This window comes from Anopheles gambiae, chromosome 2 (genome assembly GCF_943734735.2).
Source record: "Anopheles gambiae chromosome 2, idAnoGambNW_F1_1, whole genome shotgun sequence".
NCBI classification, from domain to species: Eukaryota; Metazoa; Arthropoda; class Insecta; order Diptera; family Culicidae; genus Anopheles; species Anopheles gambiae.
Genome location: NC_064601.1, coordinates 13811510 through 13836588, shown reverse-complemented (window position 1 = coordinate 13836588; position 25079 = coordinate 13811510). Strand labels below are relative to the sequence as shown.

The following is a 25079-nucleotide window of genomic DNA, read 5'->3' as shown; positions in this document are numbered from 1 at the left end:
CCCTACAGGTACCCACTTCCCACTTCCCAGACTCCCAAGATATCACATCGCACCCGGGCACCAGGGCTATCCGACATGACGACAGCGAGATCACGTTGTGGATGTCCAATGCCAAGACAACGTAACCAACGTGCGAGCGAGCTGCGGCGGCAGTAAGACCGATGCACATCCTGTCGGAACAGACGCAATGCATTAACCGAGACCGAGCAGACCGCTGCTTCTCTTTCCCTCTGGAATTTTTTGCCACGACCATGGTGGTGTACGAATGCAAAAAAAAAAACAAAACAAGAAGCTATATTTTGCCATAAACACCACCCACACATTGGACGGGTATGGGAGCCATACTTATGATGCACCGACCAGACGCAATGCAACCGACGCCGCGGGCGGAAGTGCACTCGATGCACTCGAAAACGTTTTGCACCTGTGAATCATGCACACGCTCGTTCGCGCTAAAGTCGCATGCATGTTTTTGCAAATCTTAAGTAACCTTCTCCGATTGATGGGAGTGGAGAGGTACCGGGGTCTAGGAGATCGGAATAGATCATTCAGTGTATTGTATAGTTGTTTAGTTTGCTTTAAGCGAAGAGCGAAGCACCGCTTCTTTTCGAGAGTAATTCTTTGATTCTTGATGTTGATATTAAATCTTAGATTAGATAACATATTAGTTTAGTTTATTATTTGTCTATAACATTTTAAATGCCTAATTTTTCATCCGCGGTTCTGCAAACCCTGCAAATTACCCAGTGTTATCGAAAAATAAAGCAAACGTTTCACTCGAACTCAAATAAAGCTACATTTCTGCATCATTGTCGATCGTATCACACCAATCGACGCTCGAGAGCCCTTTTTGGGAACACAATTCCTTACCCTCCCCCTTCCCACCCATTTCTCAGAACATCGGGCACCCAGTTTAAACCGAGCAATTGATCAAGCGAACTGTCAAACTTACAGCGCCATCTAGCAACCATCGACATAGTCCACACAAACACACATGCGCTACTACTACACGATTAGTTGCTAGTGTGTCTATCTGTGTGCGTGTGTTATTTTGTGCAGCTGACTTGTCACATCGATTCACGCTGGGGTTGCGGCGCACGTGCACAAGGAAAACGTCAACACCAACAAAAAAAATAATTCCGTATCGTGCTTGTCACAAACCAAACAAAAAAAAAAGTGGACAGTCACAGCCACTACCAAACATTGGGGGATGACTGTCCAGACAACATTCGTCACCGAATAGCAACCTCCCTTTGTATGGCGGTCCGCAACGTAACGTAACGGTCGCGTGGTTCGATGACGTAAGCCGTTAAAGAGTTGCACGGTTAGATGTAGATGAATTGGCTTAGAAGAATCCTACCCTGCCTTACCTGGTACCTGGACGGCTTAATCGTTCTAATTTGATTCCTTTCCGGATCTCACACGCAACAACGCACTTCCTACCTTAGCTTAAGCTGACTGTCACGAGCAACGGTGAGTCTTAGGTTTTGGCCAATCCACCAACCCGCAAAACGGCAACAATAACAAAAAAAAATCCCTCAACAAAAGGCACACTTTTAAACGCACGATCTCGCCAGCGTAAGGAAAAGGAACGATCTCGGCTGCTTTCTCAAACAACCAACCAACCACCGGTTGCACCTTGTTAGGTCCGCGTGTACCGATCGAGGCCATACGCCGCCTGGTTGGTTCAGAGGTTTCGAGGGATGAAAGAGAGAGAGAGAAAGAGGAGCAAAAAATAAATAGAGAAGGGATGCGTTCTTCTTCCATGGGCTGTCTGCGGGTGTGTGTGTATGGGTGGAAGGTCCGTACACAATACAAGAATTAAAAAAACACGATCAAAAACAGTGACAACACAAATAAAAGCAACACCAATTCTATCTAATCTAGCGCCAACGATTGAAACCATCGGGGTCCCGAGATATGTTTCAGAGGTTCTTCTTTTAATTGATTATTGCTGATGGTCGTTGCTGTGTTTGCCAATTCACCAACAATCATTGCAACAACAATCGAATTGCGCTCAAATTCCGATGCTTGGCACACACTTGTCACTATCGCCAAATTAGCGTGGCCGTAGCAGCACCAACGCTGCTCAAGATAACGTGCATAACTTGCACGGAACGGTGCCGTGGATGCCTCTGCTACCCAGGAAAGAAGGTTGTAAGATGAGGTGGAGGTGGTTTTGATCATACACACAGCTAGAAATAGACCTTCTAGCGGTGACCGTGCTGGCAAGGTAGTGGTAGTAGTAGTGGCAGCAGTAGTAGTAGTTGTAATGTACACCGATGATGTTAGACTGCTCGTTTGTTTGGGTTGGTTTCGGTACCGACGCCAATGTTAAAATGTCCGTGAAATCGATCAACGCACAATCGGAACCAATCGATTGGTGAAGCAGCAAAGGGGAGCAGCAAGTGGGCAAGCTTTATAACGGAGAGAGAGAGCGAATAGAAACTGCAAATCTTTTACTACATGTCCTTTTAAAATTGTGTGTTGTTGTAATTGCGAAACTATGGGCGGAACTTGGTCTCCAAAAGCGAGATCGTGCATACGATCAGTAAGCAACACACCAAGCAAAACCCGTACACTAAACATTGAAATTTGATACTATGCTTTGACAGCTGTCAAAATGGCACTGCAAACAGCAATACACGTGGTAAGGGAACGACTTAAAAAAAATGGAAAACTAGTGCACCAACTCAATCAAACAACCCTCTAACCGACCAGTAAATCGGCGTATCTATTTTAGCAGATTTAAACAACAACACAAAACTGCTCGAAAACGGCGTGATTCTGCAGATGAAGGCAGCGGCACCACCAACACCTAGACGCATCAGCGACCCAAGCCGCCCCGGGGCGCGCGTCTTTTACGCAAACGAACTGTGCGTTTTGTTGCGGTGCGCGTTTCAAATAGTTGTGCTGCCGACGATTTGCGCCCCACAAGGACACATACACACACACACAGGCGCGGTGGTGGAGGTGGTGGCGTTCTACGCCACCAGTACGTGGCTGGTACTGTACACAGGGGAGCAAAGGGGGCCCAAAAAATGGCCCCCCTCCGCACAACACTGCATCTCTCTGTCTCTCTCTCTTCCTCTCTCTCTCTGTGTATCGTTCGATTGTACCCGAAAATAATACCGGCGAGGGGGGGGGGGCGCCGCCTGAAATGGTTCATTTATGCTGTATCTCTACTCCCCCCCCCTTCCCACAAGGGGGGACCCTTCCCACAACACACAGCAAGGGGAGGTTGATGGTGAGGGGATTTTGTTAAACCAAACGTTCGGGTGTAATGGCGGCCGGTGTATATCACATGCTCTTCCGCCGTCGCCCCACAGGTCGCAGCCCGTACACACACACACACACACACACACACACACACGTACCACACGGGCACACATGTGGGCAGGGTTTCGGATGTGGTTTTGTTGTTGTTGTTGTTGTTGTTGTTGTTGTTGTAAGCTATCAGCCCCCCCCACGGGGGGGAAACCGATGATAGTGGAATGCATCACGGGGAATCAAATTGAAATGTGCATTAAACGGGGGGAAAGGGGGATGATCAGCTTCCCAACGGCACTACTACCACTGCTTCTCTAGCTACCTTTCGTGGTAGTGGAAGAAACTACTATTTCCTCTACATTCTCGCTCTCTCTCTTTCACACACACACACACACGCCTCACCCATGGATGGATTGGTTGCTATGGGCAGCTGCGGCAAAGAAGAAGCAAACCCTGAACCCATAACAACACATGCACACCCATCATCATTGACGAACGTGTGTTTCGTTGCGTAGTTTGCTGACGAGCCCTTACGGGAAACTGGTGGGGGGGGGGGGGGGGGGGGTCGACGCCGTTTTAACCCATTTCGATAAAGATACGCTTGTGCACAGTAGAGGGGGCCGGGGTGGTGGGAATGAAAGTTTAGTTAGATACAAACTAGATGATTGGGCACGCAGGGGGGTGAGAAACTGCACACACCAGTATTGAACACTCTTACCTGATAACTGCCAGACGTTCTTCGGCAAGCCAGTCGTACACACACACACTACGCTAAGTACAGTGCGTACAGTAATTGTAATGCAATCCCCTAACTTTGCAGCACGCCCGGTTTCTTCCGCTGGAAAACCACGCGGACGTGTACACTGCAGCCCACACGGCTAGAAAATTCACACCAACGTGCACACGCTCTCTCACACACACACACACACACGCGCACACAGTCACGGCACGGTCGCGTTGTCCACGCGATGGTCCCGCAATCAATCCCGTCCAAAGGTCCGCCCCTGCCCAACACTCAACACACCATGGGAGAAGCTTTTGGGTTTGGTGTTTGGGCTTGCTTCGATTTCACTTTCCAGACACACGCGCACACAAAAACGGGAAGGGCGATTTTTGGAGGCCAGAACGCGTCCTCAGCCTACTACTACTACCAGTTCTAGACACTTCCTTTTTTCTGCACAATCACACCGCACTGTGGTTTGCGGATACGCAATAGACGACGGGAGAGCGTGTTGGTTAGCGGTTTCCTGGCCCGTCCCACGCGTTTCCGAGTCGTTTGTGTATGTTGCACAGCGTCCGTCCGTCCGTAGAAAGAACAAACACACAAAGAAAGAAAGAAAAAATAGTTAGAAACGAGAGCAGCCGCACAACCGAGTTCACGATCCGGGTGGCGTTTGTGCCGAGCGGTAAATAAAGCCGTGGCCCCGTGTATCGCCTCTGTACGGTGCGCGATCAAGAGGAACGGAGTACACGCACACGCACACTGTGAGAAAGATTGGCACCGGCGGCACGTACACACACCCCCGGCACAGCACTGTAATGTCATTCGCGGGCGGATGGCGGATCTGTGTTTTTGAATGAAAAGCGATGCAGCTTTTTTTTTGAATGGAGCGTTTCATTCGGATTTCACTTTCCTGCCTCGGGCGGGGGCAGCGTAGCAAACAATGGCAAGCTTCGCGGAAAATTTGCCTGTAGTTTGTGAAAAAATGCTGCACCCTGGTCTTTGTAGGGGGGAAAGACATCATTCTAGCTTCTTTTCATTTTTTTCCTTTGGTTTCTATTTATATAACGCATTTATTCGTTTTCTTGCTCTTCTTTTTAACACTTTTCCAAGCGTGACCTGAAAAATCGTGATCTTCTCAACGAAACTTCTCATTACCATCAACAATGCAGTGTTTGATCATTCTTTCCCATTTGCTTACCTTTCCGCAGGCACAAATTAGCGTAAAGTTCACGCAACTTTTTTTCTCTCCTCGCCACAAAACAAATCCAAACAATCGGTTTGTTTACATCACCACGTGCTCTGTCCGACACCGGGACGCGACGTCTCACGCACACACACGCACACAGTCGCGCTGTGGCAGCTGACACTGACGTTTCTAGCTGTCAGTGTGGTGCGCGATTCAAAACAAACCAACCCCCGGCGGCCTCGACCGAGCAGCTTTTGCACACGTTCATGTAATCACTTTCCGAGCGCGCGCTGCACCGGGCGAGCGACTTTTGCGTTTCGTCCGTTTTCGTGACCGAGTGCTGTTCTTTCGCTTTTTCTTTCAGACCGCAATGAATCACCTTCGAGTGACCCTGCTGAGGCGGGTGGTGGTGTGCCAGCGGGCCGCCCTACAGTGTGCTGCCGCCGGTTCGTGTTACGGTGCCGGAGTGCTGCAGCAACACACCGTACCGTTTGCCAGACTGCTGTCCCAGTCCGTGCGCCACTGCCAGACGGTCCCGTCGGCGAAGCAGCAGGAATCAACGGCCCACCAGTCCGATCGAGCAGCAAAAGCGCCATCCGGCAAGCAGCAGCAAAAGCCGGTCGACAGTGTACGGCTGGTGGACGAACTGCGGTCCGATGCGATCGTGTACCGGCGAGTGCAGCTGGAAAAGCTGAACCAACTGCTTGCGAAACCGTTCGAAATACCGGCCGATGCGTACGAGTTTTTGCTCCAGTGCTGTGGCTCCCTGCTCTGTGCGGAAACGCTCGAAACGCGCATGAAGGTGTTCGAGCAGTTCTGGTTCTATCTGGGCGAACCGCAGCAGAAACACTGGAAGGTGCTGCTACAGGTGTACCGGGAGAACGAGCGCACCATCACGGACGTGCCGGCGTTTCTCGCGTCCATGGGCGACACGGTCGAGAAGGATGCCGACCTGTACCGGGGGCTGCTGGGGGTGCTGGCCGAGAAGGGAGACATCGCGGAGATGAAGCTCGTCGGGGAGATGATGAAGGAGCGCAACCTGCCGCTGACGGTCGACGTGATCAACCTGATGATACGCGGGTACGGCCGGGCCGGCGATCTGGACGGCGTGCAGATGGTGCTGGAAACGATGAGCGCCAGCAGCGTGTCGGCGAACGGCGAAACGTACGGCGAGCTGATGATTGCCTTCCTCGAGGACGGTATGGGCGACCGGGTGCTGAAGATGGTGCGCGAAAAGGGCTCGCAGCTGCAGGAGCGGCACGTGCTCGAGCTGCTCGCCCTCGCGCTCGGTGCGAAGGTGCAGCCGGAGCTGGTGCGCGCCCTGCTGAAGCTGCTGCCGGAGGAGCTGACCGGCGACGGCCGGATCCATCCCGTGCTGCGCAACGTGCTGAGCGGGCTGGTGCGGGCCGGCCATCTCGACGGCATGATGGCACTGCTCGACGACCTGCCGGCACCGCAGTTCCGGGCGAACGAAAACACCGACGGCTACGGGACGTTCCTGATGGTGGAGATGCTGCGCAACGATGTGCCGTTCGATCGGCTGAACCGCTTCCTGCAAAGGCTGGTACAGACGGAGCGCAATGCACGCGCGTACCAGGTCGCGTGCGAGTGCGCCGCCAAGGCGGGTCATCCGTACTTTGCGCGGCTGCTGGCGGCGCTCGCGCCGCTCGAAGATCTGCGCCCGCACTACTTCTGGCCACTGTTCATGCAGCGCACCAAGACGGATGGGGAGGCGGGCGTGCTGGGGGTGCTGCAGACGATGCGCAAGCTGAAGGTGGACCCGGACCAGGAAACGCTCACCCAGTACGTGCTGCCCAAGCTGGCCCTCACGCTGAAGGATTCCCGGGCGGCGCTGAAGATTTTCGAAGCGTGCGGCGTACGGACGGCCGTACTGATGACACCGTTCATATCGCACCTGCTCTACCAGAACCGGTTCGACGAGGTGCTCGAGATTGTGCGCCTCTACCCGACCAAGCTCGACACGGAGACGCTCCTGTGGCCGCTGATCCTGCAAGCGAACGTGAACCGCTCCGGCGCCCACCAGCGCAAGCTTGCGGAGGTTATACGCGCGATCGGCGAACGGTCGGCTGACACGCGGCACGATCTAGCCGGCCAGCTGCTGCTCGAGCTGATCAGCAACAAGAAGAGCAAGCACGACGCGGCCAGCCTGCGGGCGCTGCTCGCCGAGTTCGACCGGTTCGAGATCAAGATATCGCGCATGGCGGCCGGCGTGCTGAAGAACCATTTCGGGCGTGCGGGGAAAGCAACGGGTGCGAACGAGGGCGAAGCGACCGATGCGCTGCTGAAGAAGGTCACCGACGACCAGCTGACCATCCTGTCGAAGGAGCTGTTCGACACGATCGGTGTGCATCCGCGCGACATGAGCTACGACGAGCTGGAGTGCCACCTGGTGGAGCTCGAGCAGAAGAAGCTGAATACGCGCGGCGTGCTGCGCCGCCTGCTGCAGCTCAGTGTGCGCGAGGGCCGGTACAAGCGGGCGCTCGAGCTGAAGCAGAAGTGCGACCAGGCGAAGGTGGACCAAAGCTCCGGCATGCTCGCGTCCGTGGTCGAGCTGTACACGAAGGTGGGCAACCCGGAGCAGGCCGGCCGCACGCTCGAGCAGCTGCGCAAACAGTTTCCCGGCTTCGTGGTGGACGAGCACAAGATACTGGACTACGCGGCGCTGCTGGTCGAGCGCGGCCAGCTCGACGGTGCGAAGAAGGTGCTGCGCGAACGCGCAGCCGGCGGTGGTAAGCTGCGCGGCGCCGACGAAGGCTCCACCAGCAAAAACGTTTGGAATCTGCTCACCAACACGGCACAGTGGGCGGCGGCGGCCAACGCCAAAGGCGAGCAGGGTGGAAGTGCCTCTCCCAACACCACCCAACAGCTGCTCGATTTGCTCGTCCAGCTCGGGTACTGTAACTACGACAACGCACTGCTCGGGCCGGTGCTGCGCGAGTACCTGCTGGCCGGCCACCGGCGGGCCGCCATCGACGAGTTCAAACGGATCGCCACCGAGAAACGGCGGACACCGTTGCAGCTGGAAATCATGACGCTGCTGGTGGAGCTTACCAACGGCCAGCAGCAGGAGGACATTTCACCAGCCGAAGCCAAAGCGCTGCTTAGCGAAACGATCCAAATCGTGTCGCAAATTCACGGGCCAGTCAACACGAACAACACGCTGATCGTGGCACTGGCGGTCGGCGGCACCGAGGCACAGCTGCGCCGCATGCTTATCAATCCGGAGGTGCGCGTCAACCACGAGTACATCCTCACGCAGTGCGAGTTTCTCGTCGGCAGCGGCAAGCTCGAGCCCGTGCTGCGGTTGGCCAAGTGCGCCAAGGGGCTGGCGAATGTGCGCGAGTCCGACTTTCTGCAGCTGGCCCTCGGGCAGTACGTGCGGGACAACAACTGCGAAGCGGCCGTCCAGCTCTTCCAGCGGCTGCTGGACGAGGGCGACGAGCTGAAGATCACGACCGAGTTCGCGCGCAAGCTGTCCGATCTGCTCGAGGCGAACAACTACGAACTGCCGGCCGGGTTGCAGATGTACCTGAAGTGATGATTGAGCAGGGTCGGCAGCATGGACGTGTAAATAGTTTTAGTTATTTTTGGTTTTTTTTTGCTTAGCATAATGCCCGAACGTACTTGGCACAGATTAGCCTAAGTAATCGCAATAAAGTGCATAATCCTTATGTAGGGTAAGAGAGAGAAAGAGAGAGAGAGAGAGAGAGAGAGAGAGAGAGAGAGAGAGAGAGAGAGAGGGGGGGGAGCGATCGACAGTAGAATAAACTCAATCATTGTTGCAAAGAAAAATGAAATTAAGTTTTCCAATTCCTAAAATAGACACGCGCTGCTGTTGTCGTCGCTTGACGTTGTTTTCAACTAATTAGATCGATTGTCGCACCGATCATGCTTGGTGCTATTTTTATGCATCACGAACAATGTTGATCGATCGGTTTCGTACCAGAGCTCGATGGATGGCCGACTTGTGGGAAGCATGCGAAGCGAACTTGCCCACTAACACAAGTACTCAAACAAAGCCGGTTTTCTGGACACGTTGCAGCAATAAGAGGAACAACAGCAGTACATACAGTGAATCAAATCCAATGCTGACCGTTTCTTTCAAAAGTTATTGCTAAAAATAATAAAGAAAAGAAAAACCATTAATTTATTCTAAAACTGTGCCATTCGAATTCTTCTGAAGAGTTATCGAAATATATATATATATATATATGTATATGTATGTATCTTTATCTGTATATATCTGTTCAATATATATATGTGGTTTTATGTGTCCGTACAGTACATAGTAAGATGCCACACGAAAGGACTGCCGGAGGGACACGGGAGTGTTGTTCTGCTGGAAGAAGGGGGGAAATATCAATTACTTTAACTACACACTATCCGCCACATAAACTATGTTTACGCGGCCGCGCCATGGCGCAATTGCTCCGTTTTGCTTCCCGGGGTTCTTTTTTTTTGTTGTTATCGTAATTTGCCAGCAAACAGATACACACGGCTAGATCCGTGTCACTCGCGTGCTCTTTTTAATCACGCAAAAATGGTACAGAGAGTTAAATTCAATCGCTTATGCTCATTACATGTGTTTTGAGTGTGTATTGTGTGTGTTTGTGTGTGCATTGCAACACCAACAGTGTACTGAGGTGTACATATAAATACCGGATGGCAGCATAACCGTTATTTTGTTTTGGTTTTTTTATATGTTCGTTTTAGGAAGATGATCGCGGGTGGTTTGTTTTGTGGTAATTTTGATTCTGGCCGTGCCCGATCGGGCGATCGGGCGGTTTCTTTTTTTGTAGAGTTTTAAAACCATTTCAGGTTTCCTCGGGATGATGAAACGAAGGGTACGATGGTTAGCATCATTGATCGTCACCATCATCCTCATGGCATTCGAAGTTGTGTCGCATCAGCATCATGAAGAAAGCGAGCGAACGTGCAACAAATTTCCAAACCTAATAAAGCCCTGCTTTGTTTTTCCTGCTACGCACCAGATCACTCTTTTTTAACGCCAGTACAGGTTTAGTTGAGTTACGAAAATACAAAACATCTATGAACAAACTGAACAAGCAAGGCATCAAATCAACGCGGAAACGATTTAAAGCTAAACAGTTCTATACTACACTGTTCCTTCAACAATCCCTCTCCACTCATTCAAATACTAGAGTCTTTTCCGTTTTCGCGCCACAGTCTCTTCAAAGCCGAACCAAATAAGGTGTACACAGGAAAAAAAAAAACAAAATTAAACAAACAATCAAAATCATTATCAATATTCATAAGCTAAGAGCTAGTAAAAGTGTTTGAAAACAAAGGTAAATATCATCACATTTTTGGTCGTTCGGCAGCCGTGCCCTAGAATGCCACGCTGTCGCCACCACCTCAAGCTTGAAGCGTTGTTGTCGTTTGTTTTGTTTTTCTTTTGGCTAAACACACACATTTGTTGTTTTGTCACTAACCCCCCGCCTACACGGGTGGAAATGCAAAACAGGGGAAGAGAGGGCTTGAGAAGAAGCTTGAGCTTTTGGGGGCGGCAGCCTGGTGCCGCGGTGTTTTCTTTTGTTTGGAAGGAAGGATATATCCAGGAAGGTTTCACATACATTCACGCTAGCGCGGACAACGGAAAGCAAGCTACAAATTGTACTAATAATTTGCTAAACGCTGGGTGTCAACGATCCGCGAGAACGGGTTTGTGGGGTTGGGGATTGGAAACGAGTCTCTGATAGAAATATTACAAACTACTGGTAGCAGGCAACGTGCTCGCCCTAGGAACGCGCCTAATCTTCCGCCGTGTAGCAGCTGTTGCAGACGCGCACATCACTCAGCCAGCCCCGTTTCGGTACGGGCCGACGGTTCTGCGAGCAGCCGGCACAGACCGCATTCCCACACGCCCGGCAGTGGTGCCTCCGGCGATCGATCGCCGAACGGTACGATGCTGAGCCGGCAGCCGAACGTTGGGCCGCCGGCACACCAGCAACGCCAGCCTTCGGGGGAACGGATGCGCCACCGCCCGAGGTGCGTAGGGTTCCACCGCCCGAACGGGCCACCGGGTCGGCGGCACCGCTCTCGCTCCGCTTGGCAGGCGACGCTGCTGTCGCCGGTGTCGATGTTCCGGAGGCATGGGGCGCTACTGCTGATGCTGGGGCGGCAGGTTGGCTGGCAAGTGCTGCCAGCGCGTTCAGCTCTTCCGGCGAACCGAACAGCAGCTCGCAGATGTAGCAGTTCGGTGCCTCCGCATCCGGCACCCAGTAGGATGGGCGGGCCGATTCCTTGATAAAATCTACGCGAAAACAGGGCACGTTAGAAGCATGACAAAAACACACACACACATAATCACACACCTTTCGGGTACTCCAGCACGGCGCCAATGTTGCTGATCGTGTTGATGACTGCCTCGCCGTAGCGCCGCACCAGCACGTTGTTCGCCTCGTCGATACCATTATTGCCTGCAGAAGAAGACGGCACGAGGAGGTCAGCCTCATCAGTAAGCGCTTGGTCAGCAACTTCTTCCCGCTCTGTGCCGCGGACGGGATGGACGACGTGAAGGGAGAATCACGATCGCGTGTCATCGTGTAACACATCGCCACCATCATCACATCGCACGCACGGCGGATCGAGAAGTAAATAGGGAAACACAGAATCGTGCAGCAGCAGCAGTCGAGCCAGATTCAGCACAATTTTGAACAGCAACGTTGCACAAATGTTGGGGGGGGGGGATGGGGTGAGGATTTTCCCGGACCATGCCACTGTCTATCTACGTCTCACACCTACCTGCATTCCGGTGCGTTTGTTCCGGCGAGTGATGGCGGTGGTGAGGATGGTGGTTCCCGTTCGATGTCATTCCATTCACGGCTGCCCCCGGACCGGCCAGCCCTTCCGTGCCCACGGTGCCACCGTTTCGGCCGTCGTTCCAGCAGCTGTTGCACACGCGCACCGGATAGTTCCAGCCGCGGCTCGGTACGGCCATCTCGTGCTTGGAGCAATGGTTGCAGAACCCTTCGCCACAGCTGCGACAGTGATGCTTCTTCAGACCCAAGCGCTCGAAGTTGCTGATGCATCCTTTGCAGTGCTGTTTTTTGGGACGACAATGGAAAATCTCAATAAAAACAACTATCCATTTCCACACGAACTTTCCACAAAGGGCACTTACAATAATCTCACTGTCCGGGCGCCAGTACGCGGGCCGTATTTTGTCCGTTACCCACGATTTGACGAGCTTCGTCGGCTGTGAGCCAACGCTGGCCATGGCATCGGTGATGTAAGCTACCCCGTCCAGCACGAGCTGGGCCGAATGGGTCGGGCCCTGCAGCTGCAGCCCGCCATCGTTCCAGACGTGCACAATTTCCGTCCTGAAATGAGTGTGGGGGAGAAAAAGCCAAAAGCGTTAAAAAAAAAACGCTTCCCTATCGCAACGCTTCATGCGTTGCCGTAAGGGCGCCCTCTCGCGGGAAAAAGAGGAAAGCAACCCGTACGTCGCACGACGAAACAGCTTACCGTACTGCGTTCTGCTCCGGCGGCTTGTTCCCGTACCAGTGTTGCCGCGAGCGGTAGATCTCCCCACAGTGCGGACACTCGATGACGGAGCCGCTCCACGCGTACAGCGCCAGCCCCATCCAGGACGAGTCGTTCGACTTTTGCGTCTTAATACTGACCACCACCTGGCGCCCGTTCACGTAGCACCGGTTGCACAGGTACACCTTGTTCTCGTGCTGATGCTGGTACTTGCAGCTGGTGCTGCCGCACCGGTGGTCCTCCTTCAGCTCCAGGTGGCCCATCGACAGCTGGCAGCGGGCGTCGCACGACTTGCAGTACGTCGTGCAGGTAAAGTACTGCTCCGGGAAGGCGTGGAACGGCAGCGGGCTCAGCTCGCCGTTGAACTTGTTGTTCAGCGCGAGCAGCGCCTCGAACACGACCCGCGGCAACCGGGGCGAACGGACGGCCGTGTTGCGCACCTCCTTCTCCCACACCATGCGCAGCGGTTCGTAGTTGGTCGGCGGTTTCGAGGTGCGCACGCCCACGTACCGCAGCGAACTGAACGCGCTCAGCTCGAGCCGCAGCTTGGCGAACCGTTCGCGCAGTATGTCCTCCTCCTTCTTTCCATCCTCGTCCTCCTTCAGCACCTCCGTGTTGTGCGTTTCGTGGAAGATGATGACGGCGGGCCCGAGCGCCTGGGGCGGACCGGGCAGATCGAGCGCCTGCAGCGCGCCGGAAAAGTACTTCGTGAACGCTTTCGACGCCGTGCCGAGAAACTTGTACATGTCCGTGCGCAACCGTTCGGCGCGCGTGCGATAGATGATGATGTCGGAGATGGCCAGCACTTTGAGCAGCATGCGCATCTGGCGGTTTTCGTTCACCGTTTCCCCCAGCAGCCCCTCGGTGTCGAGCGCGAGGACGTTCTTTTGCCGCTGGTACGCCGCCCAGATGCCCATCGTGCAGGACGCCTGCTCGGAGGAGGTTTTAAACACGTCCCGGCCACCGAACAGGGCGTGATTCATCGTGTGCGATTTGCCGTCGCCCGTGTTGCCGAAGATGGACACGACCTTCAGCTTGGCGTCGGGCGATACGGACAGCCGCTTGCAGAATTGTTCGGCCGAGCGCACGCATATCCGCTCTTGCTCGTCCATTAGCAGGAAGCTGCGCTCCTTCTTGGTGCCGGCAGTATCGGTGGGTCCGCCCGCTCCGTTCATGGCCGGCGATCGCCGATCGTCGATGTCGTCCGTGTCGGTCATGTCGAGGGTAAGCGATGTGAACGGACCGGACACCACATCCGGCGGCTGCACTGCGAGCGTTCCATCCGTCGTCGGTGGCTGCGAAGGGAGAGAAACAGAAAAGAATGTTAAATATATAAAAAAAAGCTCGTTTTAATAACTAAACTCTACTGTCTGAGTCCAACCGGTTACGATTTAGACCCAACGCTTCCCTACCATGTTGAACGAGCCCACCGCTGGTAATGAACCCACGGCGGTGTCCCTAGAGGCAGTAAAATCAACACCCAAGTCGCAGCTTTAATCTTTTGCGTCATCAACTGTTTGCATCGCCACTCGCTTGCAATCGGACGACCTGCTACTACTGTTATCAAAACTGCTGCCCACGGCCTCATGGACACGGGGTGTGGTGACGTGCCCCGCGAAAAGGAAACAAATAGAATGATTACATGCTAACCTCACACTCAGACCCCCCTCCTTGTGGGAACGATCCTACCACCATGGTGAGAGGAGGGGGGGAGGGATCGATTAGGGGCCACACCAGATTGCGCAGCGAACGGCGATCGCGCAAGGCTCGCGCGGTTGTTGCGCGATAACAATCGCAACAAGGATTGGTACACCACACTAGGCACACGTTCATTTGACCCCGTTTTTTTTCAATTCGGTGCAACGGCGTTCGGGCCCCGGATGTACCTGTTCGAAGGGTGGTGGGGCCAAGCAATGCAAGCGACGCAAGAAAGAAGACACACTTCCGATAGGGTGCAACAAAGGTTCCGGAGCCAAAACAGCTGAGAAAGGGCGCGTTTTTTGTGTTGTTGTTTCATGATAACTTTTGTTATTGATCTCACATTATGCTTGTGTAGCAACATTTGCTGTCGGAAGCTGCTCGGAACCACGACTCCACAAAAATCAATTTTAATTCCGCCTAAGTAGGTCGCTTCAGCGCTGCCGATTGTTGCTGAGGAAAGTGTTTGCTTTTTAAAGCTGCTGATCGTACGCTCGTGTAAGTTCATTTGTTTGATGCCCGTTGAAACGGAAGCAGCGCCAAATGAGTGGTTGGCGCCTTTTGCATCACACTCGCCAAGCGCTGCAGCGCCTTTAGAACCAAAGTTGAGGATCAATGTCATGCGTAGAATATTAATTCGACCAGCGCAGGGGGGGCACGATCATACCACCTCCTTCTAAAACTCCATCGCGCGTGGTGTGTGTATGTGTGTACCAACCATTTGGCCATCGGAAAGTCCTTGAACATCGAACGCTCTCGCTGCTAGCGCGTTCGCGTAGAAGGGAACGATGGTTTGGCTGGTGCGCGTGGCGCTCGATACGCAACGCACAGTGGATACGCTGCTGCTGCTGCTGGTTTTGTTTAAGACCCCCTCCGGCAGCACAAAGCATTGCTTATGGGGCATCGTTTTTACCACATGTTTGTGTTATGTGGTTTTTCTTTATCGTGTGTGGTCAGGCACCAGGCATTTCAATTGGTTTCTACGGTACGGGTCAGCGCCTATCTTAATTCCTTCACACCACCACGCAGTGGTAAACAAACTCCCTTTTGGGGGAGGGGGGAGGGTAGCATGAAGTTCGACAAAGGGCTGCAAAACCGCACACACCCACAAACTCTCTCTGTGCACACACCCACCCGCACACAACGCTGGGAGTTCTTCGCTGTTGGTAACGATGGGGGATGGTCAAAGTAGGCCAAACGCCGAGACGCATTTCGTGCAGCGTGTTGCTTGCCCTGTGAAAAACGAAAAAAAACCCGTTTACCTAAAGGTACCCCCTTTCGTCCTTACCTTATCACTGATCCACGAAAGGCTCTCGGAGTCCTCCGCTTGCATCATGGTTGCAGTTGCTGTGCTGTTGTTGTCCCCAGCGTTTCAAACCATTCGCTCCTTCAAGAAACCGTCAAACAGGGTTCCACGCGCTAGATGCTCCAGGTGGGGCACGTGTGGGTTGTATCTGTGTGTGTGTGTGTGTGTGTGTGTGTGTGTGTGTGTGTGTGTGTGTGTAGTGACACTTTCTCCCTGCGCTGGGCGCTGTCGCTGATGATGGATGGGAAGGATCGCTGAGTTTTCCCTCCCTCCCGAATGGCCTTGAGTGAACCCGCTTCCCTATTGTGCACCCTTTCTTATCGTGCAGAGGGGGTTACTTTAGCAAGAAAATTCACACACGCACACTAACACACACTGTTCACGGGGAAACCAGAAGGCTTCCTCACCATCGCCAGCAATCGCGTAAACGTAAACATGCAGAGCTTTGCCTGCCTGCCGTGCCTGCCGTGCCTGCCGTGCCTACGCTGCCTGTGCGCTAGCGGAGTGTCGCTTCGTGACCTTGGCTGGTCAAGAGGCTGCTCCTACTCTGTGCTCACTGTAAAGCCTTGCTCGAGCGTTAGACGGAAGAAGAGAGACAGAGTATGAGAGAGCGAGAGCGACCGCGCGCGCATACGTCAATTAGACAAATCGCGTACGAAAGAGCGAAAGAGAGAGAGGGAGCGTTGTAGCACCGTACGTACGTTTGTGTTAGTCGCACTGGGAAACGGGTGACGGGTGACGATGGTGGGGATTTGATATTTCTACTACGCAACAGTTCCAAACGGAAATCCTTCACGCCACTTCCGGTTCACGAGACGCACAGACCTGCAGGTAGCAGGAGCTATTTCACTGGGTAACACTATACCATTGTCAGCATGGAAGACACACGCCCCACGGACAAGGGGTTATGGCGAACATGCCCACCGTCCGAAACGGGAGGACGGGGGAGCAATTTTGTAAACAAAGAACTCGCACTCGCTTGCAATGGGGGTTCACATTACCGTACCTATTTAAACTAAACGCATACACACCCGCGCCCACACACACGCGCACACTTCTGAGCTGAACTAATATTGCACTGAAAATGGCAGTACTCCGGGAATTAAAATCACAGGAAAAGATGCACCCCTGGCAGGGCAGCAACAACGCCTTCTACGATCGCACCCGTTGAGCACAAAGAAAACAATCGCCCTGCACGGGCCCCCGTCCTTCTATTGCGCCGAGCAGCAGCACCTCCTTGCCCCGTCCAGGGGAGGGTGGGGAGTGATATGGATTTCCTCGATGAGCTGCCTTTTCGCTGGATCAATCTTTACTTTTCCGACGAGGCTATTCTGGAAAACACTTCACACAAACGCCTTTTGTTGCGTCGTCCAGTCGCGTATCAGCGATGATAAGCAGGTTTTTTGCACCTTTTCTTTCGGGTGCTTCTGTTTTTCTTCGCTGATTCACACGCACTGCCTCTGCGAGTTTTTTCTCCTCACTCCCGAACATGACACTTCGCTGCTTTGCAGGGTAGTGTTGGTGAGATCGGGCTGTATCAATAACAACACAACTTCGCCACTCGGCTCAAGCCGGCTCGAAATGAGCTGTCAAAGGTGGATTGAGCACGGTTTGTTGTTGTTAAAAGTGGAACAAATTTATTTCCCAACTCTTTTGCTTTTTTTTGTTTTAAATGCTTCGGTTTTAATCCGATCATTTACACGTTTTTTTGTAACATAAATGTGCATTTTGCAACATTATCCGATCTACCAGCACACAGTGTTCCCGCGCACCGCATTGGTTTGACATTAATGGCAAAACGTAAACAAAATCACCACATTTCCCCCCACAGCACACGCACACCGTGGAAACTTTCACTTTCTGCACGATTCACAAACAAGCAAAACAGTGAAGAAGTATCATCCGGTTCGGTAACGGACTCGTTTGAGCGCTCCTCCGTGTAAAGTGCATTTTTTTTTTTAATTAACGAACCTTTTCCGACAAATTTGGCTTAACAATATTGCATTTAACCTTGCCATCAAACCATGTGTGCATGCCGCGTAAGAACACCGGTAAATGAACGCCCTCTCTTCTCCGCGTGACCCCTGCCGTGAGGTCGCTGATAAAGTGTAATATCAAGGTGTCACTTCTGCATTTCGTATTCTTTCCAGAATAAAATCCGCTCCTTGCTGAAGGTAACCGGGCTGGCGGCGGGCGTCTTCAGCGCGTACAGCGTGTGCCGGGGCGATGAGAAATTCTACAACAACGTGTTCATGCCGATCGTCCGGCTGATACCGCCGGAAACGGCCCACGATCTGGCGGTGCTGGGCGTCAAGTGGAAGCTGTTCCGCCCACCGTACCAGGACACGGACCGGTTGCGCACCCGGCTGCTCGGCATGGCGTTCAGCAACCCGATCGGCATTGCGGCCGGGTTCGACAAGCACGGCGAAGCCGTCCAGGGGCTGCAGCTGATCGGGTTCGGGTTTGTGGAGATCGGCTCGGTCACGCCCGAACCGCAGCCGGGCAATGCGAGACCGCGCATCTTTCGCCTGAACGAGGACAAAGCGATCGTCAATCGGTACGGGTTCAACAGCGAGGGCCACGACGTGGTGTACGAACGGTTGCGGGAGTGCCGCGAACAGCAGCCACCGGACCAGCGTGTCGCCCTCGGGATCAATCTGGGCAAGAACAAGCTGTCGCTGGATGCGATCGCCGACTACGTGCAGGGCGTGAAGCGGTTCGGGACGTTGGCCGACTATCTGGTGATTAACGTGAGCAGCCCCAACACGCCCGGGCTGCGGACGATGCAAAGCAAGAGCACACTGCAAACGTTGCTGACGGAGGTGCTGAAGGCACGTGCCAGCCTGCCGGCAAATGAGCAGCGCCCGATACTGTTGAAGCTGGCGCCGGACCTGTCGGAGGAGGATCTGCGCGAGATCGTGGACGTGGTGCGGGCGAAAGCGTGCGCGGTGGACGGGCTGATCGTGTCGAACACGACGATCGACCGGCCGGCTACGCTGCGAAGCGTCAATGCCGGCCAGCTCGGTGGATTGAGCGGACCGCCGCTGAAGCACCGGTCGACGGCGATGATCGCCCGGGTGTACAAGCTGACCGAGGGCAAGATACCGATCATTGGCGTGGGTGGCATTTTTACCGGCGAGGATGCGTTCGAGAAGATTGAGGCGGGCGCGAGCGCGGTCCAGCTGTACACGTCTTTCATCTTTCACGGGCCGCCGGTGGTGCCGAAAATTAAGCGCGAGCTGGACCGCCTGCTGGAAGCGAACGGTTACGCCAGCGTGCAGGACGCCGTCGGCAAGGGCGTGGACAAATATTTAGCATAAAATGTGATGTGCTCCTCAGGAATTAGTGTAAGCTACAAAAGTCGAGTCGAAATATATCTGTGTATTGTATATAGTTGCGAAATCAGCCGGTGTTTTTTTTTTCTCTTGTTTTGTTTTGCCCATTTTTTTTTTTTAGTTTTATTTTTCCACGCGGAAATATGAAGCACTCAACCGTGGATGATAAACGCGTTAAACTTCACTGCAGAACGGTAGTAGTAGTTGTTTCTTTCGCTCATTGGTGCCGACTATTGCTCTCCTTTTCACACTCCTTCAGCAATGCGTCAAATAGCAACTGTCAAAAGGGGGGCAATGAAAATTTTCCTCTCGCCGTAGCAAGGGCAACGCTACTCCGTCTGGCGTGTTTTGATTCAACATTTCCATTCTATTTTGCGTGAAAAGTTGGGAAAAAGTGTTTCTTTCCATTTGGCTTTCTGTTCCGCTGACTGGAACGGTGTTTGTGCAATGGTGACGATTCAGTAACCCTCGCGAAACGTACACACACACCAGACACAGCAGCAACAACAACAACAACAGCAGCAGCAGCACACAGTACACAGCAGTGCGTAGACGGGGTGCGACGGTGCGATGTCGCTCTTTCGCAAGCCCAAAAAGCCCATCCAGCGGCGCGTTTTCAGCGGCTACGATGATGAGGACGAGGAAAACCACGGCTCGTCGGCGAAGGATTCGGGCCACCCGAACGGTGCCGGCAACGGGACACAAAACGGTACCAGCGTCGACCGGTCCACACCGATGGACGTTGACCCCGTGCCGGAAGGTCCGGCGGTAGCGACGGCATCGGTCGCACCGTCCTCCTCCTCATCCAAGCGAAAAGAGCACCGTGCTGCGGCGGACTCTGGCTCGAAGGGCTCGTCGTTGAAAGCGAACCCGAGCACCAAACCCTCTTTGCTTAGTTTCGACGACGAAGGTAACAAAAAGCCTCTAATTTAGCTCTTCACGTACCTAAGAAACACACGCGTACACGCGTAGCCCAAAAATGAAGCATTATAGCCCATCGTCCCCCCCGGTGGCAGTGGTGCGCAATAGTGTTTTTGCGTGAGTGGAGCAAGATCGACCACAATTAGATCGAAGAAGGAAGAGGGAAAGCGCTTCCCAGTAGTGTTTCCCAAAGCCAAGAAGAAAATGGTGGCGAAAAATGCACTGAAAGTGTGTGTTTAATTTGTCCAGCATTGAGTAGAAGAAATATGCGAAATTGTTGCAGTGGATGTCCCCTCACTGCCCAGAAGAGAGTGTGTGTGTGTGTGTGTTTGTTTGCCGAAATGCGAAAACGCCAAATTGCAGGACGGATGTTTATTTTTTGCTATTATTTAAAACCGCAGTTTCCGTCGTGCAGCTTCCCCACCCCCCTCGATCCGCAACCGCAAGGGACGCATTTAATGGCACTTTTTTTTCTTCTTTCCGTCCGTCTTTCTTCTTCTTTCTCTTTATTTTCCGTACCCATCCCCTCGCTCACACCGCACACAGAGGAGGGCGGCGAAGTTTTCCAAGTGAAAAAGTCCTCCCACAGCAAGAAGGTGATGAAAACGCTCGACAAGGAACGGCGCCGGAAGCGGCACATGGAAAAGGGCAACGGCAGCGGACTGGCCGGACCGGCGCCAGGATCAGCGTCCGGTGGAGCGGGTGCAGTGGACCAGGCCAAACCAACGAGCGCACCGCACCGAAAGCAGCCTTCATCGTCGGCATCGAGCGTGGCGGGCTCGTCGGCTCACGGTGGTACCGCCGACAGTAATGATAAGATAAAAAGAGAAAAGTGTGAAAATTCTAGCTCTAATATCCAAACAGAAATACGCACAGACGACTTTGTGGTAAGGTTATTATTATTCAATTTTCTACTACTCTTTTCTTTTAAGTTGTATTTAAACAAAAAAAAACAAATAGTATCTTTAAGTTTGTTCGAAAACACTCCCAAAACATACGCGAACAAAAAGCTAGAAGATGAAGGAGCAATGAAGCAAGCTACAAGCGAGAACAAGAAATGTGTGCTTCGCATTCAGTTTAGTTCGCATCGTCTTTAGTTACGGTTTTTGGTTTTAATTATTTCGGCTGTACGTTCCTTGTTCCTTGCTTTTTTTAATTGAATTGTGCCCTTCGCCGGAATTCATCGTGTTTAGTTCGATTGGTAAACTGTAATGATCGATTGGGCTACGATTTGCTTTGAAGCGGAGTCAATGCAAATATTTTACACCACTTTTTGATTGGATTTTTATTTTATTTCGCAAATGGATCTGTTAGTTTACAAAGCAAAAACCAAAACCACAGCAAGTGTAGCTTACCGAGTGCGCGATGGGCAAAGCTCGTTAATTGTGTCCTGCAAATTTAAATCGATCCCATCTTTCCCCTTAACTGCACCCTGACCCCGTTACATCCATACCAGCATCATTACCACGCGCGATCGGTGAAATGATTCTCAAAACGACGTGACAGGATTTCCATTTGCACCGCTTTTTCACCCCCTCAAAATCCCCACTCTTTATCTCTTTCTCGCTTTCTCTCTCTCTCTCTTTGGCTCGTCGCCTTGTTGTCTACCTTGCGTCTTGCGAACCCACCATTTGAAAAGATGGCCATTTTAAGATTTCTGCTAATACTCGGTACTTTCCGGTTTTGCTTGTATTTTGCTGGGCCCTTGGCTCTCCTTCCCCACCTACTCTTATGCATCCCGGAAATCACACCCCTCTCCCCCACCGTTACCGGTTGATGTCGATGGATGGCGAAGCTGGTGGTCAAGAAATCGGACCCTGAGAATATGATCCTGAACGGGCGGGCGGCACTGTGCGCCGGGCGGAACGATATGTCGTCGGAGGATGACGGGAACGAGGAGGACGAAACGGATGGACGGATGCAGCAGCAGCACCAGCATCATCATCATCGGTTTGCGAAGCCGCAGGACAACTTTAAGATGTGTCTGGAAAACGGTGTCATACCGGACGCGGCCATGATTCATGCCGCACGCAAGCGACGACAGAAAGCGCGTGAACAAGGTAAGGAAGGATGATTGGGATTGTATGGAAGTAGTAGAAGAGCTCATGTGTTATTGTTGCTTTCTTTTAGGCGAATTTATTCCGGTCGAGGAGCCGAAGGAGGACAAGACCAAAAAGCGAACCGTGCAAGAGGACGGCGATGGCGATGGGTCCGATGAGGATGACGACCGTATCGACATGTCGGCCATAACCGGTGCCAAAGAGCGCGAGGAACGGCGGGAACAGTTTTACGCCGTTCAGCGTGAAGGTAACACTGTCGATTTAACGCTCGACCCACTCGAAAAGACAGAAAACACATGCTAATTGATCTTTTTTATAAATAAATAGATTCCGATGCGGAAGATTCCGACGTGGAAACGAAGGAATGGGAAAATCAGCAAATACGCAAAGGCGTCACCGGGGCACAGCTCGTATCGGCACAGCAAGAATCCGTCATATCGCAGTACTTAATCGGCGGCAGCTTTAGCCAAACGTTCCAGAACAAATCCACCCTACTGCTGGACGATCAGCGGGCGGGCGACGATGGAACTGGCGAGTTCCGAGCACTGTCAACCGCTGCCCTGCTCGAAAAAGCGTACGCAGCGTCGAGCGGCATCCGATTGGCCGGTACCGGCGCTGGCAGCAAGCGTACCACGAATGCGTCCAGCAATGCCGGCAGCAAATCTTCCGACACGAAACCGACCGGTCCGCGGATGCCGCAGCAAATCCTGGCACAGCTAACCGAACGGCACCGTACGACGGCCGATTTGAACCGAAAGCACGACGAAGACATCGAACACATCACGCAGGAGGTGAAGCTGCTGCAGATGGATTATCGGGCGTGCGAGCAGCGGGCACCGGTTGCGGCGGCCAAGTACCGGTTCTATCAGGAGTTCCGTTGCTACGTGTCCGATCTGGTCGAGTGTCTGAACGAGAAGGTACCGCTGGTAACGGCACTCGAGCAGCGGGCGCTCGCCCTGATGGGGAAACATTCCGGCATGCTGATCGAGCGACGCCGGCAGGATATGCGCGACCAGGTGAAGGAGGTCACGGACGCAAACAGTAAGTGTCGTGCTGCTGCGGGACGTTGCAGACCAAAGATACACTTTACTATTTACGATCCTTTTGTTTCTTTCGCTCCAACAGAAATGGTCAAACGGGCCGGTCCAGAGGATCAGGAGCGTGTGCGAAGGGCCGCCGAGCGGGAGGGTCGCCGAACGCGGCGGCGGCGCGATCGCGAAAAGAACGAAACGGCCGAAAGCCACTTCGACGGCATGTCGAGCGACGACGAAATCCCCGACATGGACGCAGCGCGCTACCGGTCCGCCCTGCAGGCGATCGAGCTGGAGGCGCGCGACATCTTTGCCGACGCGGCCGAAGAGTACGGCGAGGTCGGCGGCATACTGGAGCGGTTCGAGCAGTGGCGCGAGCACGACCTGCCCGCGTACAGCGACGCGTACATGAGCCTCTGCCTGCCCAAGATTCTCGGCCCGCTGATCCGCCTCGAGCACGTGTGCTGGAACCCGATGACGATGGATGCGCTGGTCGAGCTAGAGAACGAAAAGTGGTACCGCACGGCCGCCCAGTACGGCTGCTCGGCCACGACGGAGGCGGCACTCGCGGCCGATCCGGACGTACGGCTCATACCGACGCTGGTGGAGAAAATATTCCTGCCCAAGCTGACCGCGCTGGTTGAGCAGTACTGGGATCCGCTGTCGACGACGCAAACCTTCCGGCTGGTGCGGCTGCTGAAGCGGTTCGTGCGCGACTACCCATCGCTCCGGAGCGGCTGCCGGCCGCTCCGGGTGCTCTTCCAGGCGATCCTCGACAAGCTGAAACAGTCGATCGACAATGATGTGTTTATTCCAATCTTTCCGAAGCAGTAAGTAGTGTGGCGGATCAGCCGATCGCGATCGTGCTCTGGGCCGTGATCCTCACAGCTCTCTCTCTCTCTCTCTCTCCTTTTTTCCAGAGCGCAGGAAGCGAGGTCGTCCTTCTTTCAGCGCCAGTTCTGCAGCGGCCTGAAGCTGCTGCGCAACATCACCAGCTGGCAAGGGATTCTAGCCGATGCGGCACTGAAAGATCTCGCGATCGGTTCGCTGCTGAATCGCTACCTGCTGAACGGGATGCGCGTCTGCTCGCCGGTGGACGCGGTCGGCAAAGCGTCCACGATCGTGTACACCCTGCCGCGCGTCTGGCTCAATCCGGGCGCATCGGTGGTGCAGGGCATGGATCAGTTCGTCACCATGCTGCGGCATCTGCAATCTCAGCTCGATCCTGCCCTTCCTCCGAATGGGTAAGTCGGTGTGGAAGGTTAAACAGTGCCGATGGTTTGCAGTAAATGTGTCCTTTCCTCGTTTTTCCCCCTTTTTTTGCAGCGAACTTGCCGAACAGATACGCAAAATTCTAACAAGCTTGCACGTGACTGCGACGTAGTGCTCGTTTGCCGGTGGGCAGCTGAAGCAAACGCGAAGCGAAGTGGTGCTTCACAACAAACACTTGCATCCCGTTTGGAAAGCCGTTTTTTCTGATCACTGTTTCTAGCAATACGCGGATGAATGAAGAAAGCAAATAAAGTGCTCCCGATCGTTTTAAAATGGAAATGAAAGATGACACGGCGTGAGCGAAGAATAATTCCGAAACAAAACAGAAAATGGCAGAATGTCAGCGAAGAAGTAAATACGAAAAAAGGACACGCCGAACACTGCCGCCTTCCCGCCTTTTAAGCCAAGGGCCAAAAGCTGTTAAATGATGTTAATCAACTGCAATGCCGTCGATGATGTCATTTGGTTTGACCATCTTGGCGTGGCGTCGTGCCGGTCCGTTTTCATGCGTCTTCCGTCGTCCTTGCCGGTGGGCTACACCGACACCCGAATACGTGCTATAAATAGCCGCCACATTAAATTGGCCGCCAGATAGCTTAACGAATCACGAGACTCCCGAAAAGTGCCGATTGCATTGACCCTGCTGCGTGCGCGGTCCAGTAGGCCCCAATCTGTTTTCAATCAACCATTTTTTCCCTCCATTTCACTCGCACCCGGGGCACATTCCTTGTCTTTTATTTTAATGTTGC

General features: G+C 53.3%; 5 protein-coding genes across 11 annotated transcripts in view; 3 read left to right on the top strand and 2 right to left on the bottom strand.

The window, feature by feature from the left end:
- The window catches only part of LOC11175933 (serine-rich adhesin for platelets), an 82579-nt gene extending 77773 nt beyond the window's left edge, over positions 1–4806 (bottom strand). For 2 of the 3 annotated variants that reach the window (XM_061647481.1, XM_061647486.1), the window contains exon 1: positions 3989–4806. The gene's annotated coding sequence lies outside the window, so the exon portion shown is untranslated. Of the gene's footprint in view, positions 1–1370; positions 1524–3988 lie in introns of those variants that run through there. The other variant, XM_061647483.1, reaches the window with a different exon arrangement.
- Positions 4807–5296: 490 nt separating this feature from the next.
- LOC1281076 (leucine-rich PPR motif-containing protein, mitochondrial) lies at positions 5297–8993 on the top strand. The gene is made up of 2 exons (XM_321013.5): positions 5297–5448; positions 5545–8993. The coding sequence occupies exon 2, from the start codon at positions 5551–5553 to the stop codon at positions 8737–8739; it is 3189 nt and encodes a 1062-aa protein (XP_321013.5). The 5' UTR covers positions 5297–5448; positions 5545–5550; the 3' UTR covers positions 8740–8993.
- A 332-nt stretch (positions 8994–9325) lies between these two features.
- LOC1281077 (zinc finger FYVE domain-containing protein 1) lies at positions 9326–17254 on the bottom strand. Of its 4 annotated transcripts, none has more exons than XM_061647491.1 (6): positions 15694–17254; positions 12690–14002; positions 12346–12544; positions 11967–12264; positions 11537–11641; positions 9326–11475 (listed from the first exon to the last, which is right to left on the bottom strand). In XM_061647491.1, the coding sequence occupies exons 1-6, from the start codon at positions 15739–15741 to the stop codon at positions 10973–10975; spliced, it is 2466 nt and encodes an 821-aa protein (XP_061503475.1). In that variant the 5' UTR covers positions 15742–17254; the 3' UTR covers positions 9326–10972. The 4 variants fall into 4 exon arrangements, with proteins under 4 accessions (XP_061503475.1, XP_321014.6, XP_061503476.1 ...); XM_321014.6 differs by having other exon boundaries at positions 11537–11710; positions 15694–17226; XM_061647492.1 differs by lacking the exon at positions 15694–17254 and adding an exon at positions 14120–14332.
- Positions 17255–17301: 47 nt separating this feature from the next.
- LOC1281078 (dihydroorotate dehydrogenase (quinone), mitochondrial) lies at positions 17302–19113 on the top strand. The gene is made up of 2 exons (XM_321015.6): positions 17302–17762; positions 17862–19113. The coding sequence occupies exons 1-2, from the start codon at positions 17736–17738 to the stop codon at positions 19029–19031; spliced, it is 1197 nt and encodes a 398-aa protein (XP_321015.5). The 5' UTR covers positions 17302–17735; the 3' UTR covers positions 19032–19113.
- A 203-nt stretch (positions 19114–19316) lies between these two features.
- Positions 19317–24609, top strand: LOC1281079 (intron Large complex component GCFC2). Of its 2 annotated transcripts, XM_061650805.1 has the most exons (8): positions 19317–19956; positions 20514–20854; positions 21763–22027; positions 22098–22274; positions 22355–23068; positions 23153–23888; positions 23979–24302; positions 24385–24609. In XM_061650805.1, exons 1-8 carry the CDS (start codon positions 19617–19619, stop codon positions 24440–24442), a joined length of 2955 nt encoding a protein of 984 aa, XP_061506789.1. In that variant the 5' UTR covers positions 19317–19616; the 3' UTR covers positions 24443–24609. The 2 variants fall into 2 exon arrangements, with proteins under 2 accessions (XP_061506789.1, XP_061506790.1); XM_061650806.1 differs by having other exon boundaries at positions 19330–20859.
- The last annotated feature ends 470 nt before the right edge of the window (positions 24610–25079 follow it).